General features: G+C 38.5%; 1 protein-coding gene across 1 annotated transcript in view; it reads right to left on the bottom strand.

Annotated features, from left to right (window-relative positions):
- The window catches only part of ccdc9 (coiled-coil domain containing 9), a gene marked incomplete in the record, with an annotated part of 45,720 nt that extends 28,745 nt beyond the window's left edge, over positions 1-16,975 (bottom strand). The window contains 11 exon segments of the mRNA XM_062419314.1: positions 553-712; positions 1,737-1,857; positions 6,475-6,536; positions 8,715-8,896; positions 9,025-9,189; positions 9,538-9,621; positions 9,788-10,342; positions 14,125-14,274; positions 15,274-15,378; positions 15,543-15,597; positions 16,895-16,975. Coding sequence (XP_062275298.1) covers positions 553-712; positions 1,737-1,857; positions 6,475-6,536; positions 8,715-8,896; positions 9,025-9,189; positions 9,538-9,621; positions 9,788-10,342; positions 14,125-14,274; positions 15,274-15,378; positions 15,543-15,545 — 1,587 coding nt within the window.
- Between the last annotated feature and the right edge of the window lie 1,001 nt (positions 16,976-17,976).

Genomic DNA, 17,976 nt, shown 5'->3' with positions numbered 1-17,976 from the left:
CTACATATTTTGATGGGGCCGCTAGACTCTAAAAGGCAACTTTTATCAAAATGTGAATATGTCCAGTTTAGCTCCAGCTGTAAGTTAATGGAAGATTCTTTGCTTGTGAAGAAGAAATACACATTTGGGCAGAGATGTGATAATCAAGTGACGTCTGGGAACAGAGCTTTGGGAACTCTTGCCCCTGATGATCTCACCTTTAATTGAGTGAGTGACATCTGATAACAGCCCTTTGATCATTCCTGCCCCTTGATGATTTTACCTTTTGCTACTGACATCTGACTGTCTAAAAAAAACACCTTCCCCCCCTTACCAAGATGGCCCTGGTTCTTATATGAATGCAAATGCCTGCCCTCCCTTCCTGCCCTTTTGTTTCTTTTCACTTGCTGATTACTGCATTGACCTCACTGTATAAAATGCTTCTATTTCATTTGCTCTGTGTCAGCATGTTCACCGATATCACAGCATATGAAAAATACACCATCACAGCAAACTTTGAACAAGGATTTCCTTCAACTCTTGCAATCATATTCCTAAAAGAAGCCCCTCTACCTTCTGCACGGTTGGAGGTTTGGGTTTTTCTTCCTCTTTCTCCTTCTTTTTAGTCTTCTCCTCTCTCTTTGTTTTGTCACCCTTTTCCTTTTCCTTCTCCTTCTCCTTCTCCTCCTCTCCTTCTTCTTCTTTCTCTCCTTCCCAGCGGTTGTCATGCATGCTGTCAAAGGGGAATCCAGAAATGTCACAAGTTCACAATGTTAGAAAAAATGAACATGAAAATGAAATGAAAATAACGCTGGACAAAACAACATTAGTCTCTTTCAACAAACAAACACAGACACACTGTACAGCCAATAAAATATTATAAATCAAACAAAAATGTTAACAGCAAGATTTGAAACTATTAACCAGTGCAGGAACGTTCAAGCATTTCAGTGCCTCTGTGAGTGAAAAACAACACAACAGATGCTCTGCTGCAGAGTATCAGAGTCCCAAAAATATACCAACAAACTGAAACTGTCATTAATAAGAAGAGCAGAAAGAAAAAGGCTCCATCTAGTGATTAAACAGACTCTGCTCAACTATTAACACAATAAAATTAAAATTAAAGAGTACCATCTAGACCTGCTCTGTGTGAAAAGTGGCTTGAGATAACCTTTGTTGTGATTCTGCCCTATATAAATAAAGTCTGATTGATTGAAATTAGTTGACTCACAAATTTAATCGATAGCAATAATAATTTGCTAGAAATGATAAAATAAATCTCTGCTGTTCAGATAAAGCAGCTGATTTAAAGATGACACTTGTGATGGGTGTTTGTGTTATTTTCTAACCTTCTATAGGCTAAAGAATAATAAAAAATGAATAGCTAAACCTTTAAACCAATCTTAAAAGTAATTAGTTGCATAATTACATCAAAAATACTTGCCTCTTTACTTTATCCTTTTATTAGCTTCATATCATATCCACACCTATGCACTACTGAACTTCTTTTAAAATGTTGGATTTTACTTGATTTTATATATTTATTCTACGTTTCAGCTACTTTATTTTCCATCTTATATTACATTAATGTTTCTTAACAGTGCTTAATGCTCCTTTTAGGTCCTTTTAGAGTGAATCATTTGGTATATGTAATATATTTTGTTTTAAAGCACTTTAAGCTGCATTTCGTGTAGGAAAAGGTGCTATACAAATAAAGTTATTATTATTCCTATTAATATTGACACCTGCTGATTTACCTGTAGCTCTGTTTCTGTCCTCTTCCCCGTCCCCGGCTCCATTCCCCTCGGGGTCCCTGCGTCCTGCCCTGGGACAGGAATTCGCCGAATGTCGGCGCTTTAGGAGGTCGCTTACTGTCGTCTGGAGGAGATATTAACGAGGAAGTGTAAGTGAATGTGCTGCAAAACAACATTTAAGAAATACTAAAAAAGGTGGCAGGGGTTAAATCAGAGAGGAGAGGGACTGAAAGAAGTAGGAAGTGGCGATGGACGTGTGTTTATGGTTGTTACAGCCGCTGAGGATCGTTACCGTGCAACAAGTGATACATACATGCAAGTGAAGTTTTTAAAAAGCCAGGAACTCAAATTCATGAACCAGATTGGGCATATACTGTGTGTCAATATATCAATGCATGAAAAATACATATAATCACAATTTATTTAAAAAATGTCCTTTTGGCTTTGTGACTGTTTACCTTACCTTGAATAAACTTACAGTATTTCAGCATCTATATGAAACCACATTTAAGATTTAGAGTTACAATTATAAGAAAAATATATTTTTTCACAAATACTAACAAACTAAATAACTAAAAACTAAAATAGTCAAACTAATGAAGCCTCTCTCGTCACGTGCACAAAATGAAAAGGCTTTTTGAAACATTGGTATGGCTTTGTGAATGTCTGTCTTACCTTTGATAAACTTACAGTATTGTAGCATCTACACGAAACTGGATTTACAATTATAAGAAAAATAATTGTAGAAATACTTTTTGCATACTAAATTAGCATACTAACTATATTTGTGAAAGCTTTTTGAAATGTTTGAATTGATCTATTTATTGTTTTTACAAATTTTAATTGATCTTATTCTTTTACTTCTTACTCTTTTCATGTGTTTATGATGGAGCTCTTTTAAAGCACTTTAAATTTTAATCTTTTATTTGCACTGTATGTCGTTTAAATCATTTTAATCATTAATCATTATTTTATGCTGCACTCATATTTTATGCTCTATTTTAGTCTTGCTTTTTATTTTATTTCCCTCTTTCTATTTTTCTGTACTTTGTTTTATTTTTGTTATAATTATTGTATATTTTAATGTTTCCAATTTTTACTATAATTGGGTTTTATTTATTTATTTATCTTTTTAATTTTATGTTTTTATTCTTCCAATTCTTACTGTAAAATGTTGTTTTTTTATGAAAAGCTCATTGAGTTGCCCCTGGGTATGAAATGCGCTATATAAATAAAGCTGCCTTGCCTTGACTTGCCTTTCACTGTTTTACTTCTGTGCATTTTATTATTATTATTTTATACATCATTTACTATTACTCTGTGCCTCTGTCTCTATCTCTGTGCTCCCTGTTGCCTTATTTTTTTTATTTGCCTTGTTTGGTTTTATTTATTTCTGTAAAGCACTTTGTAATGTTAAGAAAAGTGAATAAAGTTTATTATTATTATGTTCAAACAAATAAAGTCTCTCTCATCAGTAGTATGTAGTAAAAAATAAAAACTGTCTCCATTCACATTTTGCTCATCCCTCCATCTGTTTCCCCACTTTCTGCTGCTGCAGTCTGAGTGACGATGTCTTACATAACATCAGAGTTGTCCCAGAGTCCATCTGAACTCTGGGACAAAGTCAAACATCTATTTGTTTACTAGTGAAAGGGAGAAGAGGAATAACGAAGAGCTATTAAAATGCAGAGAGCTGATAAGAGCCAAAACACGCCCTGCCTTCAAGTGGAACCTGACAGGTCATAATTTCAAAATCAGTCAGCATGCTGAGGGTTCACATGCTTTAAGAAATCAGCACTGCCTTGTTCCCTTTTTAGATGTGGGGAATCTTGTTTTTTCATGAACATTATAATTATGATGGGCAAAAGAATAGAAAACCAAAAAAACAGGTAATCCGGTAAGGAGAAAATCCTCTTTGCTTTTGGAAACCTTCCATTAAAGAAGTTTTGAATACCACCTTAAATGCTTGTATATTGTATGTGATATATTTTAGCAAACCCTCTCAAAGTAATAAGAGTAAGTCCCCCAGTCGTAACCAATTTGTCACAAAGAGAAAGACAACTGAATTCATCATGAAGGAAATGAGAGATGAATAATAAGAAACATGTTGGAAAACAGAAAAGAAGAAAAGATGCAAGAATGGAAAGAAAGTGGCAGAGTTGAGAGTGGAAAGTGAAGTAAAAAGTAGTCATAGTGACAGAAATAGAAGAGAAAAGCAGATGATGGAGGCATGAAGAGAAGTATAGAAGAAGAAGGAAGAGAAGTATAGAAGAAGAAGGAAGAGAAGCAGACTTAAGAACAAGAAATGAAGGAAAGAGGAGAGAGGAGGAGACAGAAAGGTCAGAGACAGAAAGCTCCAACAATGGAGAGGATGTACAGAGGGAGAAGGATAAGTGCTTGAAGAGGGAGAGGAGAGGGGAGGGTGTGATAAAAAGGTCAGAAAGAGAAAGATACAAGAACAAAAGAAATGAAGGGATCAGAACAAAAAAAAAAAGACAGAGGATGAAGATGAGCAGATTGAACAGACGAAGGAGCCCAGGGCTGTGACGGGGACATTCGAGTCATTCAACGAATTAGAAACGGTGGAGAAAAAAAGAAACACACACACACACACACAATATGGACACACACACACATCCAAAGCGAGCACAGGATTTAATGTGGGGCAGGTGTAATGCCATAATCTGTAATATACACTCCAGTTATAGTGAGGCAGAGGTGAAATGGAGGAAACCAGGAGTGAACAGGGGTTAAAAATAATTCTCAGTTTTCTTGTGTGACCTTTCTCACACACACACACACACACACACACACACACACACACACACACACACACACACACACACACACACACACACACACACACACACACACACACACACACACACACACACACACACACACACACACACACACACACACACACACACACTTTGACTTTCCACTGCATCTCTCTGGCCATCCAAAAAGGCAAACATCACCCAGGAGGTGCTGAGAAGGAAACTCAAACACTGACAACTATTTACTAACACTGTTTGACATCCTGAGGTTGAGGTTGAGGTGTGTGTGTGTGTGTGTGTGTGTGTGTGTGTGTGTGTGTGTGTGTGTGTGTGTGTGTGTGTGTGTGTGTGTGTGTGTGTGTGTGTGTGTGTGTGTGTGTGTGTGTGTGTGTGGTCAAGAAGCTTTCTGAAGCGTAGGCAGCCTCAAGGGGGGGAAAAGATTAGCTAATCCTTACAGATGCTCACCCAACTCCAAAGCAAAAACCCAGAAAGAGACTGGACTTGTGGCTGAGGTTAAAAACGTACACATTTCAAAATCTGTGTGGCTGCAGAACAAGCCGACGACTCATTTTTAGACAAAATTTGAGAGAAATGGCTTAAAATTCATGTGATGCGTGTGGAGCCTAATGGGCAGCGCAATGCCCAATTCGAGGGTATTTGCAAGTGTCCCAAAGCTACATTTAATGACTTTGTAGGAGCTTTTAAGATTAATAACCAGCTCTATTAGACAGAAAATATGACTTATATAAGGCAGAATAGGTCAAAATAAATCAGGAATTATAATTAAAGTATTGTTAAAAAACAAAGGTACAATTGTGTTAGTAGAGAGCTTTTTATATGATATATTATCTATTAATTTGCATATATTGTGCAATAAGTGAAGACTGGATATGTAGCATAGTAAAACATAAAATCAGTAAGATGTTTTTAGACTTTTAAAACCTTAAAAATTAAGTTTCAGATGATGAGGCAACCTGGATAAACAGAAGTGTAACTCCTATTTTAACAGTAGGCTCAGCTGATTAGATGGTTTATTGTGAGGCGGGTAGTGTGAGTTTGGTTTTGGGTGCAGCTTTTGTTCTTCAGACACACAAACACACACACACAAATGGAACAAAGCACACGTGATTTAAATCTCAGTCCCATGCTGCAGTCTAACCTGAGGCCCTGCCCCGAGGCTCTGTACGAAAGTTACGCCCCCGGGCTGCAGAGAGGACACACACAAAAACACATTACAGTACAGTACAAGTACAGTACGACCACCACACACACACACACACACATGCATACACACAAAAATCAGCTTATCCATGAGAGAAATGGTTAACATAGAAAGCATATAAAGCCGTTTTAACCAAATAAACATCCTTAATGATTGAATTATATTATTAATTATTTTGTGGATTTTTGGCTGTCATGAATTTTAAAGGAATAACTTGGATGTAATGGGCAGCTTTCAGGAAAATAATAGAACAATTAGAGGTAGAAAATGGCAGACTTTTTTGTAATATGGTGCAACTGGTTTATAGTGGTCGGGGTTTATCTTGTTGTTTTTACCTTTACTTTGTTGAAGGAGAGAGTCAGTTAGCACCCATAAATGAAAAGTGGGGCTCCTCTCAGGTCAGCACGACCGCAGCTTAATAGGATGATTTGAACTCCAGGGAAATACAGTTAGTCATTTACATAACGACCTTAATCAACTCTCATTTACATAACAAGCTTTAATCAAGCTTGAGGAGAGAGACAGAGAGACAGAGAGACAGAGAGAGAGAGATAGAGAGATGGTGTTGTGCGTTTACAGTGTGTTTGTGAGAGAGTGTGAGGACATGTTGGAGAGACATCATGTCAGACAAGTGGAGACATAGGATGGAGGTGATCGAGGGTCTGCTGATGTCCTAGTCCTACCAGCTGTCGTATAACCATAGCAACGGCATGATAAAAGCGCGCGTGTGTGTACTTGCCTCTTCTGCTGCCCTGCTCTGATGTGATGCCCTCTGCTGCCGCATATGGGTCCTCCTTGAACCTGTGAAAAAAGCCGCAGGGGGTTAGTCTCTCTCTCTCTCTCTCTCTCTCTCTCTCTCTCTCTCTCTCTCTCTCTCTCTCTCTCTCTCTCTCTCTCTCTCTCTCTCTCTCTCTCTCTCTCTCTCTCTCTCTCTCTCTCTCTCTCTCTCTCTCTCTCTCTCTCTCTCTCTCTCTCTCTCTCTCTCTCTCTCTCTCTCTCTCCTCTCTCTCTCTCTCTCTCTCTCTCTCTCTCTCCTCTCTCTCTCTCTCCTCTCTCTCTCTCTCTCTCTCGCCACTGAGTCGTCACCCTCATCCTAACTGACAGGCACACGAAAGCCTCGCCTCCTCCGTGTCTCCTGTCTTTGTTTGACGAGGATGAAGACGCAGCAGGAGACTCGACATCAGTATAAAAAAATCTCCCCCTCGATTTAAGATGAGAGTTGCCACAGTGCATTAATATGGTGGCAAATCAGAGACACAAGATTAAACTCAAAACCTGACCAATCGAAGAAAATTGGTCCAATAGCTACAGCACACCAAACTCATTTTTAAATATCCATAAATGTAAAGTTATTTGTTTTTTTCTGCCTCAATATCTGCCCAAACTTGAAAAAAGGCTTAGATCACAACAGACGACGCAGTGGACAACTCAGTTCCTTTTCCAAATCTTCTTTTTTGCATTCAATTAAGTTTTCAGTTGTCAGTTTTCAATGGTTGTTCAATGAACAACAGTCATACGTGTATTCATCAAACTGTTGCAAAGCCTGGGTGTTTATTTTGAAGTATATAAACAAGATTATGGCTGATAACACCAGACTACTGCATTCATGAATTAACTGAAGCTGCTTAATTTAAAAACAGAGCATATGAAAAATCCAATGGAAAAGCATGTTAACAGTAACATTGACAGTCTGTGTGGATTACTGGAGAAAGCAGCGATATCCTGGAAAAAAGAGCCAAAGAACTGTGACTGAATTTGGGGCTTGAGGAGGGCTTTCTAAGCTCGAGATTTGAAAGTGGCTGAAAAAGCTCTGCAGAGGAATCGATTTGATGACGTCTCTCTGGTAATAATGGGGTTTATTTGTTGGATATTTAATTTGATGGCTTAAATGAAAGATTTTTAAAGTGAAGGTCTTGTCTGTGGCTCAGTGCCCGACCTTGTTGCTGCAGAATGTATCCGGGCGAGAAGGTTGTTTTTTTACAAAGGTGAAACTACAGTTGGTCCAGGAGAAAGTGGATGTGCAAAACATGAGGACAACAACCACCTCCAGAGAGTTTAATGTGTCATCTGTGAAATCACATGTGGAACAGCTGCTGGATTTTAAATTCGGGGACTCTACTTAGAGAAATTCCAGCTAGGAAGGATTTCTATTGGGCTGGGGATGGTCGACTGGTTAAGTGCAGCCCCACAGGACACAGACTGGTATGAGGTGAGCATTCCCAGCCTCTAAATACCGAACACTTCCTGTTAGTAGAAATATTAACAGATGTATAGCAGATTTCACCTGCTAATCCTATTCAAAGCCTCTGGCGGTGTTGGCATTTTTATTAAGGACACTGTTTTTGGACAGTTTTGTGTTAATAAAATTGTAGATAAATCATTCTCTGCTTTCATTTTGAACACCGGGTGCCACAATATTCCTTTATTATTATTTATTTTTTTATTTATCTCCAGGAATCTCAGCATGGGGCCAGAATGCAGATCTATTTTTAGCCATTTATTGGCACTGATGTACTCGGATGATAGAGAGCCTGTCTATATTTGTGGTGATATGAATAGTCATATTACAGACTTGAAAGATTATGTTTTAAGTAGACGACATTTTGTTCTGGACACGGGTGGAAATAAACATGAGGAGGCCTTCATTGAATTTCTAAGAGAGTCTAAGTGCTGTGTGCTGAACAGGAGGTTGAATGCAGAATTTGATGATTTAACTTCAATTTTTATAAAAGGAGCAAAGCTGTTATAGACCTAAAAACATGTCTTGAGCTTAAAGTTTATATAAAGTTTATGATCTTGTAGAAATGGTTGGATTTTAATTCAGAAACTTTTATTAAATAATCTGTTAAATCAAATACAAACTATGTTCAATAAATCTTCCTTTGAGATACATACACGTTTTAATTTCAATATTATCAAAGAAATTTTGTTAAATTGAGGTAAATTTTTTTCTTAATAATAAAAAACCCATTATCTTACATGCTGTCCGTCTTCTGTGCGTCCCACTCTCGTCTCCACTGGCCGGTGGCGTTACGATGGCGTGCGAGTCTCTCCTCGTCAATCTGCTCGCGCTCCTTCTTCCAGCGCAGGTACTCCGCTCTCTCCCGGCCGGTCATGGACATCGTCATGTCCATGGAGCCTTTTGGACCAGGCCTTCGACTCTACGGGGTTGAAGTTGAGCGTTTCAGAGAAATTAAAAATGCTACGATAGTGTAAATTTAGTTTGTTAACAGCACTGATGGTTTAAGACTGAACCTTGTTTGTTTTTTTTAAGAGAGGCATTACTCACAGTCCACTCTTTCTCCAGTTCGGTTCCCGTCTTCACGTTGTCGAAGTCCAGGCCTCCCCAGTTTCGTACGTGTCTCCTGCTGCCCTCCTTGCGGTCTATATCCGGTGCTGGACCAGAGCGTCTCGGGTCGTCCAGGAAGTTACGGATAGGCTTGTCTCCATCCGACTAAGAGAGAAATTCTACATGTTATCACTGCTCAATAATGAAAGCTCTTTCATTTAATTTCATTTAGACCGCAGCTTTATAGGATTAAGATGTTGAAGACTAATTAAAGATGAACTGCTAAGAGTTTGTAATATAATGTTTAAGAAAGGCTGCACAGGAGGACACTAGAAATTAAAACTGGGATATTTTAAGTTGATCAATAAAGCGAAACCACTAATTAACAGATCTACAAACATGAGTGTGATAAAAAAAATGATCAGAGGGAGGACTGTCATCTCTCTGGGTTTAGGAGGGGAAATCCAATGCAAAATCTATGAATTCATCTTCAAAAATCAGTGACTTTCATACCCGCTGTCCTCTCTCATACTCTGCTATTTTCTCCATTTCTTCATTCATCTTTTCAATGTTCTGTCGCCTCTTCTCCTCCCATTCCTGCCCCCCCCAAAAAAAAACACACACAGTTGCATCATTAGTGACAAATCATAATTAATTATTTCACAAATACAGGATGTCATAATATCATAATCCTCTATCAGATATAATTCAATTATAATGTTCTTTATATTTTGATTAACTACAGTAATTTATCTACATTAACCTTGGATTTTCTGTCCATGCCACCTGGGGTCCCTCCTCCATCTCCTCCTCCTCCATCTCCTCCTCCTACTCCTCCTCCTACTATGCCTCCTCCGCCTCCTCCTCCTCTGCCTCTCCTTCCTCCTCTGCGTCCCTGTCCTCCTGAATCTCCAGGTTCTCCATCTCTGGGTGTCCAGGGTTCTCGGTCTCTCCTGTCCTGACGTTCTCCTCCTCTTCCTCCTCTCTGCCCTCCTCGACCCACTCGTCCAGATCCTGACCTCCTAGGGGGGCTGTGGCCATCGCTTGGCCCTCTGTGGCCCTCGCCTGGACCTCTGTGGCCATCGCTCGGCCCTCTGTGGCCCTCGCCTGGACCTCTGTGGCCCTCACCTGGACCTCTGTGGCCTTCGCCCGGACCTCTGTGGCCCTCGCCCGGACCTCTGTGGCCCTCACCAGGCCCTCTGTGGCCCTCACCAGGCCCTCTGTGGCCCTCACCTGGTCCTCTGTGCCCTTCACTCTCCTCTGATGTCTTCCGGCCACGAGGTGTACCAGGTTTCCAATCGTTCACGACTCTCTTATCCTGCACACACACACAGTATTTTCAGTATGAACCTTAAATCTAAACCATACTTACTGACTTATTACAGTCATAAATTGATATTATATTGATATTGTGATATTTTATAGATATCATCTCTGATTTTGAATATCATAGTATGGGGATATGGAATAAGTGTTGTCTTTTCCTGCTTTTAAAGGCTGCATTACAGTAAAAATGTAATTTTCTGAGCTTAACAGACTGCTCTATTTTCTGCCTTTATCCACTTAGTTATTATATCTTCAGGGTTAACAGAGATGAAATATAGGGAGGCAGTAACTCCCTATATTTCATCTCTGTTAACCCTGAAGTCACACAATACTGGTACTCGATCACAGAATTGGTTGTTGCTCTACACTCCATTAGTCAGAACCGAAAAAGGAAAAATGTCCTCTTATAATAATGCACCTTACACATAGAACAATTTGCAAAATGTCTGAAAATTAGATTTTTTTTTAAGGATCAATACAGCTGTTCAAAAGCCTCATCTCAGACCTTGTTTTATTTGATTGTAAATGTTTTTAACCTCATCCTATCTTAACTGTTTAACTGTATTTATTCATCGTTTTATTTTATTAGGATGGTATTTTTTATTGTTTTTATTTTATTAGGTTATTAAAGTTAGATAAGAAAACACACACACACACGATCAGTGATTTGAACGTCACATCCTATTCTAGAAATCATGTTTGACTTAGGGTTAGGGTTAGAAAGTGTTAACAGCTGGTGACTTCTAGTGATCTGGCAGCCAATTGGCCCGTATGGGGGATATATCATAGTTTCCTGCCCTGAATAAACCCTAAAACAGATTCAGATTCTTCAATCTGGAGAATTGGTGCCATATAAAAGTACAAAGGACTAATCAGGGCTATGGATTATGCAAAACTACGACTGTAGTTGAAGAACTCAGAGTGAGTGAGTGTTAGAGGGAGAGAGGAAGTGATCGTTCAAAGCAGCTCTTTTAGTGCAGGGATCAGTACACTGTTGTCAAGCTTTTAGAAAAGTTTTAACAGATTAATGAACCAAATTCAACCTTTTGACCCAGAATCGATATCCACTCAGACAGGTACGCATGCAGAGCAGACGCCACCCTGCTGCCTTTTAGACTCGTCTATCTTTGCTCTGTAACCTTCGCAAGTTGAACGGCGGGGCGTCTACAGTCATAGTTGGTCACTTTTGAGGCAATCAGCAGGAGCTGACAGCACACACACGCCCGTCTCTCTCGGACATGATTAGCACTAACTTCAGCGGCCCGCAGGAGGCTGATTAGAAACAGGCTACAAATTAAAGTGGTACTGTTATAATTTGCCTGAATCGCAGTTAAAAATTGAGGACAATACTGAGCTTTTCAAATTTTTGTTCTATTTAACCACATTACTATCATCTAATCTTACATGTATACAATTAAAAACATACTGCTGCTGATTTGGAGGATTTCTAACTTTGATACAATTTCACAAAAAAAACGATTTTACGTTTGCATACCGCGTAGTACACGATAACAGATGCAGTAAACTGAATACTGAACATACAGAGTCACATAAAACAGATTACAGAGCTCGTTTCCCGGGATGTTTGTGTGCTTTGTTACTTCGTTACGTTTGTATAAACAGATACGATCATCGCTGTTCTGTTTTTAAAGACAGCTGCCAGAAAAGTTTGCCTAATCAAATCTTTACACATCAGAAACAGGACTGCATGGATGGATAACTAACATGAATACATGCACGAATACAAAAATTGTACTGTTTATATAATATGGTACCTAATTTTCCTTTCCACAGCATTGTACATATCAGACAACAGTTCTTACAATAACAGCAAAAACATTACATTGTTTTTATTTCTTTCCTGTTCTTTTTTTAACATTGTTTTATGCTCCTTTTATGTGAAGTACTTCGTGTTAACCGTATCATTATTATTCATTATTATTGTTGTCATTAAAATGTCATTCCCAGAGGGGAATTAGAGTATATTGTATTTATCCCAATTAAATAAACCATAATAATAATAATAATAATAATGATTGCGATTGTAATGTGTCCAACTGTTTTATTGTTTAGTTCTGCAGGGTTGGGTGTGAGGATACAAATTATCCTGGCAGCAGTGTTGATTATGTGTGTGAATTTGACTCAGTTGGTAACAGATAACATGTTAAAGAAGCAGGTGGAACAGTTCAGTATATGATGGGCTGAATGATGCTCTGGTACAACAGTAGGATGAGATGGGAGGTGACACAGAGTCCTTTAACCTTGCAGATGACTGATACTCTTTGGTGGCTCCTTTTTTTTTTTTTTAGGTGTAATAAATGTGCCGATCAAAATTGAGTCTATTGTCCAGCATCACTCTAAAATATTTGAAGGTGTCCATTATTTAAACTGTTTGGTTATTGATGATAATGGGGTGCTGAGATGAGGTGGGACTAATTATGATTTTCTTTATCTTGCTGACGTTGAAGTGAAGATGGTTATCCTCACACCGCTCTGGGTGAAATGTGAGACTGTTTAGTGATAGTCCGGGGCTCAAAGTATTTGAGGTAGGACAGATTAATGCAGTCACTGGTGTGGAGTGTGTAGAGGAATGGGTTCAACACACATCGATGTGGAGCTCCATTGTTAGCGCAGGAGACCTCAGTGTGATCACCACAATGATTTAATCCTATGTCAGCAGTTTGATTGGTCTTTCATGCCATTTTAGTTGATGTATTTCTACACAGAGTATAAAATTGCTGGTTTAGCTTTTAATATTGCTGGTTTTATTAGGTCATTTTGAGCAATGAGACAAATGATACAGTAGTTCTGTTTTTGCATAAATGTTTCACAGTTTCTGGATTTCTGTATATTTAAAGCACTGAATTTGCAAAGTACAGAGATTCCCATCTGTTTATTTAATCTAAAGGGTTAATTAATTCAACAATATATTCATCAATATCACAATGTACATATACAGTGAGCATCTGATCAATATCACCCACCATTAATACACTTTATATTTTATATAATTGTGTCTTGGTGTGTATATTCTTTGTAACTTTTTAATGCTAGTGTTTTTTAAACCAGAATAAAAAAACTAAATGTCTTCATTGGTGAAAACAGGTGAAGATTCCCATTTCCCCATCATTAATTATAATGTAATATATAGAACAATTTTATTGTTAGACCAACACATTTCAGCTTATGGTCTTCAACAGGGTCATCAGGAATGAAAAACACAAGCTAAAACCCATTGACCAAACAATAAAGTGGTTCTATGTACGACAGGTGAATTTATTTTGACCTCTCTTGAAAGATTTTGGATCTGCACTTTGTTTTTAATCCCAGGGACTCTATTTAACTATCTAACAAGTTTCTCTGTAGAATTGTATGTATATCAATTGAAATATATATATATTTCAGTTTTCCCAAATTTTACTGTAAGCCTCCATAACACAAGAAAATGAGCAGAGGACTGATGCAGGGCTTGATGAGTAGACTTGCAGGCGCCTGGCTGGTAAACTGATCAAAGTAATGAGGATCTGTCAGAGTTTATAAGCTGCTTCCTCTGTCTGCAGGATCGTCATATAACAGGTTAAGAGGTTATCACTTCCAGTCAAGCCGGTGTGAAACCCCATATGATGGATAGATCTGTCTCAGGAGTCTATATATTAGATATATATATTCATTGTCATTTGTCTTGTTTTAAGAGGATGAATGTGCATGTCTGTGTGAGAAAAACTAAAGAGTGGACGATCTTAAAAAGTTTAGGATCCACATTGTATCTCTTACCCCTGCCGGTTTAGAGAGGTCGACTGTGACGGTGAAGTTTTCTTTGTCTGTCCTCCTCCTGTCCGTCTCTGGGTCGTGGCTGCGGGGCTTCCGTGGTGTTGTAATGGCGATGCCTTCCTGCTCCGCCTTCTTCTTGTCCTCCTCTATTTCCTGTTGGCATCAGTGGCAAAAAAGGCCATCAGTGAAATGGATGAAAATACAGCTGTGTCCAAACTTAATCTGAATCTAAGCAGGTTTGAAGTATGTTGTGTGCTCATAATTAAGAATAACGAAACAAAAATTTAAGATTTTTAAATGTGCTCTTGATGGACATAGGAGCTACTCACGGTTACAAAAATATGCTTTAAGAACACTTTAAAAATCAAAAATTACATCCTTAAAATTGGGGGGGGGGGGGGGGGGGGTTTATGTCTATTTTTGAGGTTTAAATGGCAGTGTCACTCTAAAGTTAAAGTTTCACCAACATGGATTAAATCATATATAGTATATGTATACATTTGGATGATGCTTTGTTTGACTCTGGGACTGACACAGAGTCCGGGGACAGTGTGCTTGGTGAGACTTACAATGCACAGCGACAGCTCTGATAATGAGTTTTTGAGACTGGAGTGAGCACACAGCTACACACTGTATCAAATATGTAAAGTTAATGTGTTCTTTTAAAAGGTTTAATTGAAACTCATAGTCTAATCTGAACCCAGTCTGAGTTAATATACTGGTCCTGTTCAGTTAAGCAAATCATTACCGGACCATTAACCCAACACACTGTTTCAGGTGTAATATGTGTGTGTGGAATGTGTTTTAAATAAAAGTAAATTCTATATCTACTGGTGCATTCAAATAAACCAGCCTTTAATAAAAAGGCTTTTCCCCCGCATGATGTCCCCCAAAATAGACTGCGACTTATACACCAGTGCGACTTATACACCGGTTTTTACGGTAATTGCATTCATCAAATTCATGAATCTGTCTGTGGTGCTTATTTTGGCTTGTAGATTGCAGGTAGACCCAAAAAAAAGTGAGTTATAAAAAAATCTGTGATAACAATTAGCCGGGGCCAGTAGATGGAAGTGATCTTTTAGTATCTTTAATTGTGCTTAAAACTGTATATTTTGTGTATCTTGTGGACTAAAACTAGCATCTCCGTACCTGATATCGCTTGACCAGAGCTTCGTTCTTCTTCCTCAGAGCCTCGATTCGTCTGTCCAACTCCGCATCCTTCTCCTCCTTGGTTTTGAGATCCACCGCTGAAGACTGGCACAGAGAGGAAAATTAAATGAGGAGGATGAGGCCTGTCTGTACATTTTACCCCTTGCATTTCCATTGAATTTATACTTAAGCAGCATTTGGGATCTTCCTGCCAGTGTGCAACCTAACTTTACTATTCACAGGTTTTTCTTTTTCTCCATTTTACTCACCATTGCTGCCTCTGACTTGTCTTCATACACAGATGGCAGACTGTCTGTTTCTCCTGTAATTGTAGAAGACAAAGAGGATGAAGAGGATGCTGGATAATAGGTTATAGGATATAAAAGGTTACCAAATTGCTTAATGTTATTTCATGTGGACATTTGAGCTTCACTTTGCAGATCGATGACATGAATTTGCATGATTCAACAGCATTAAAAAGTAGTTTAGAGGTCAATTACTGTCCAATTTTCGATTAACTGCACTTTATTTTAACAAAATAACTTATCTTTTCTATGTTAAGTATTAAAACAGATCTGGAGGGGATCTTTAAAATACATAGTATGCTAAATACAAGTGCTTAGAGCATCATTTCCTCCATTTTCTGCTTTGATTGATTACATTAAGTGGTTTAACTACTAGTCTGACCCAGTAACACATCATTTTTTGCTTTGGTAACATTTAATGGGCATTTACACACAACTAATCAACCCATATATTAACCAAAACAGTTATTAGGTGCAGTTTTTTCCTGTCCTACTTAACTTATCTATGTTAAGTATTAAAGCAGATCTGGAGGGGCTCTTTAAAATACATCTACCTGATGAAAACACCAAATATTTAGTGCTTAGAGCAACATTTACTCCATTTTCTGCTGTGATTGATTACATTAAGTGGTTTACCTACTAATCTGAACCAATAACACATCATTATTAACTTTGATAACATTTAATAGGCATTTACACACGACTAATCAAATGAATAAATTATTATATCAATCCATAGATGAACCAAAACAGTAATTAGGGTGCCGTTTTCTTCCTGTCCTGTCTGAAGGATCCACATTGGTGATGACCTCTCTTCAACTTTTATGGCTTGAGGACTGATCAAGATGAGGTTTAATCACAGGTGAGGTTACAGCCAGGTGTGAATGTATGTATGTGAACCATAGACTGTATATAAAATGATGCGAGCCCACACAACACAAATTGAATAAATCCTTGATGCGTTTCCAAAGCTTCTGTAAGCGTATTAGAGCTGCCAACAAGATGCAAATACAAAGTTAACCTGATCCACAGCAGCAATGAGGACACACACAAAACCACCCACAAAAGGCTGCTGGAGATATTTAACCGAATAAGAGCCTTGCAGTTCCTCTAATAAACTATTAAACTGAGCTTTCTGTTTGCCTGTGATGTTAATGTAAAGCTCACTGAGCCATGTCTGCTCCTGATAGCTACAAGCGCCAACACAACCTGCGATGGAAACACAACACACCAGCGGACGACAAGCGACCACACGGTAAAGTCATCATTTGCAAGTGTTCGAGGCACACTTTCGTTTTAAAAAAAACAAGATTACCTTTTTTCAGGTAGGTGTAACGAGTGGTAAGAGCAATGTTTGGGACTCGTTGCTCTTTGCCAATTCCTGCACCTCAATGTGCCCACATTATTTGGCTTTCCTGTTAGCAGCGGCTAACTTCCTGCCAAATAGGGAGCTCCTCTCTCAGCGGTTAAAGCAACAGTCACGTTAAAGACTTTTTTGTTTGTTGTTGCTCTTATTGTGGTTTAATGCTACTTTTCTAGTAGTTTTTGCGTATTACACTACATATCTTATAGTTTGGGTGAATAACGACCTAGATAGTCGAAATTAGTAGATGTTACATTAAGTTTAAAGTAATTGTTGTACTCTATTTTTCCACCAGAGGGCGCCAACGGCTAGCGGACGGACTTGACCTCATAACCCCGGCGGCAATGAGGCCAACTCCTGCCGCCCAAATACATCGATACACATATACACAGACACACACACACACACACACACACACACACACACACACACAGGCACACACTAACACAGAGAGAGAGACACACACACACAGAAAGACACAGACACACACACACACACACACACACACACACACTAACACAGAGAGAGAGAGAGAGAGACACACACACACACACAGAGAGAGAGCGAGAGAGACACACATAGAGAGACACACACCAGCACACACAGGTTTTATGTACTACTTTAAAATTCGACCTACAAAACATCAAGAGTATAAATAATATATGAATATAATTGACTATATTTGCTCCACTTGCTCTCACTGTTGCACATTCTGCTGTTTCTTTAATGCACATTCACCTGCTGCTAACTACTATGAGACATTCAGTGTATATGTTTATTTCTCTATATTTTAATGCTTATTTATAAGTTTAATGTGTCTTTATATCTTTTTAATCCCTTTTTATCTTCTAATAATTCTTTTCTGCTCTTACATTATCTAATATTGCAGTCTATGGAGCTACGCAAATGTTCCTGTACATCACTGTACGTTCTAGTATGTGACTAAACTACACACTGATGAACACTGAACACTGATAATATTAATGTACAATACAAAATGATAATAGTAAATTGCAGGCATCATGTCAGAAAGAA

The sequence above is a fragment of the Scomber scombrus genome, chromosome 5 (assembly GCF_963691925.1).
Source record: "Scomber scombrus chromosome 5, fScoSco1.1, whole genome shotgun sequence".
NCBI lineage: Eukaryota > Metazoa > Chordata > Actinopteri > Scombriformes > Scombridae > Scomber > Scomber scombrus.
The sequence above is the reverse complement of the archived record's forward strand: the minus strand, read 5'-3'. Positions and strand labels throughout refer to the sequence as shown.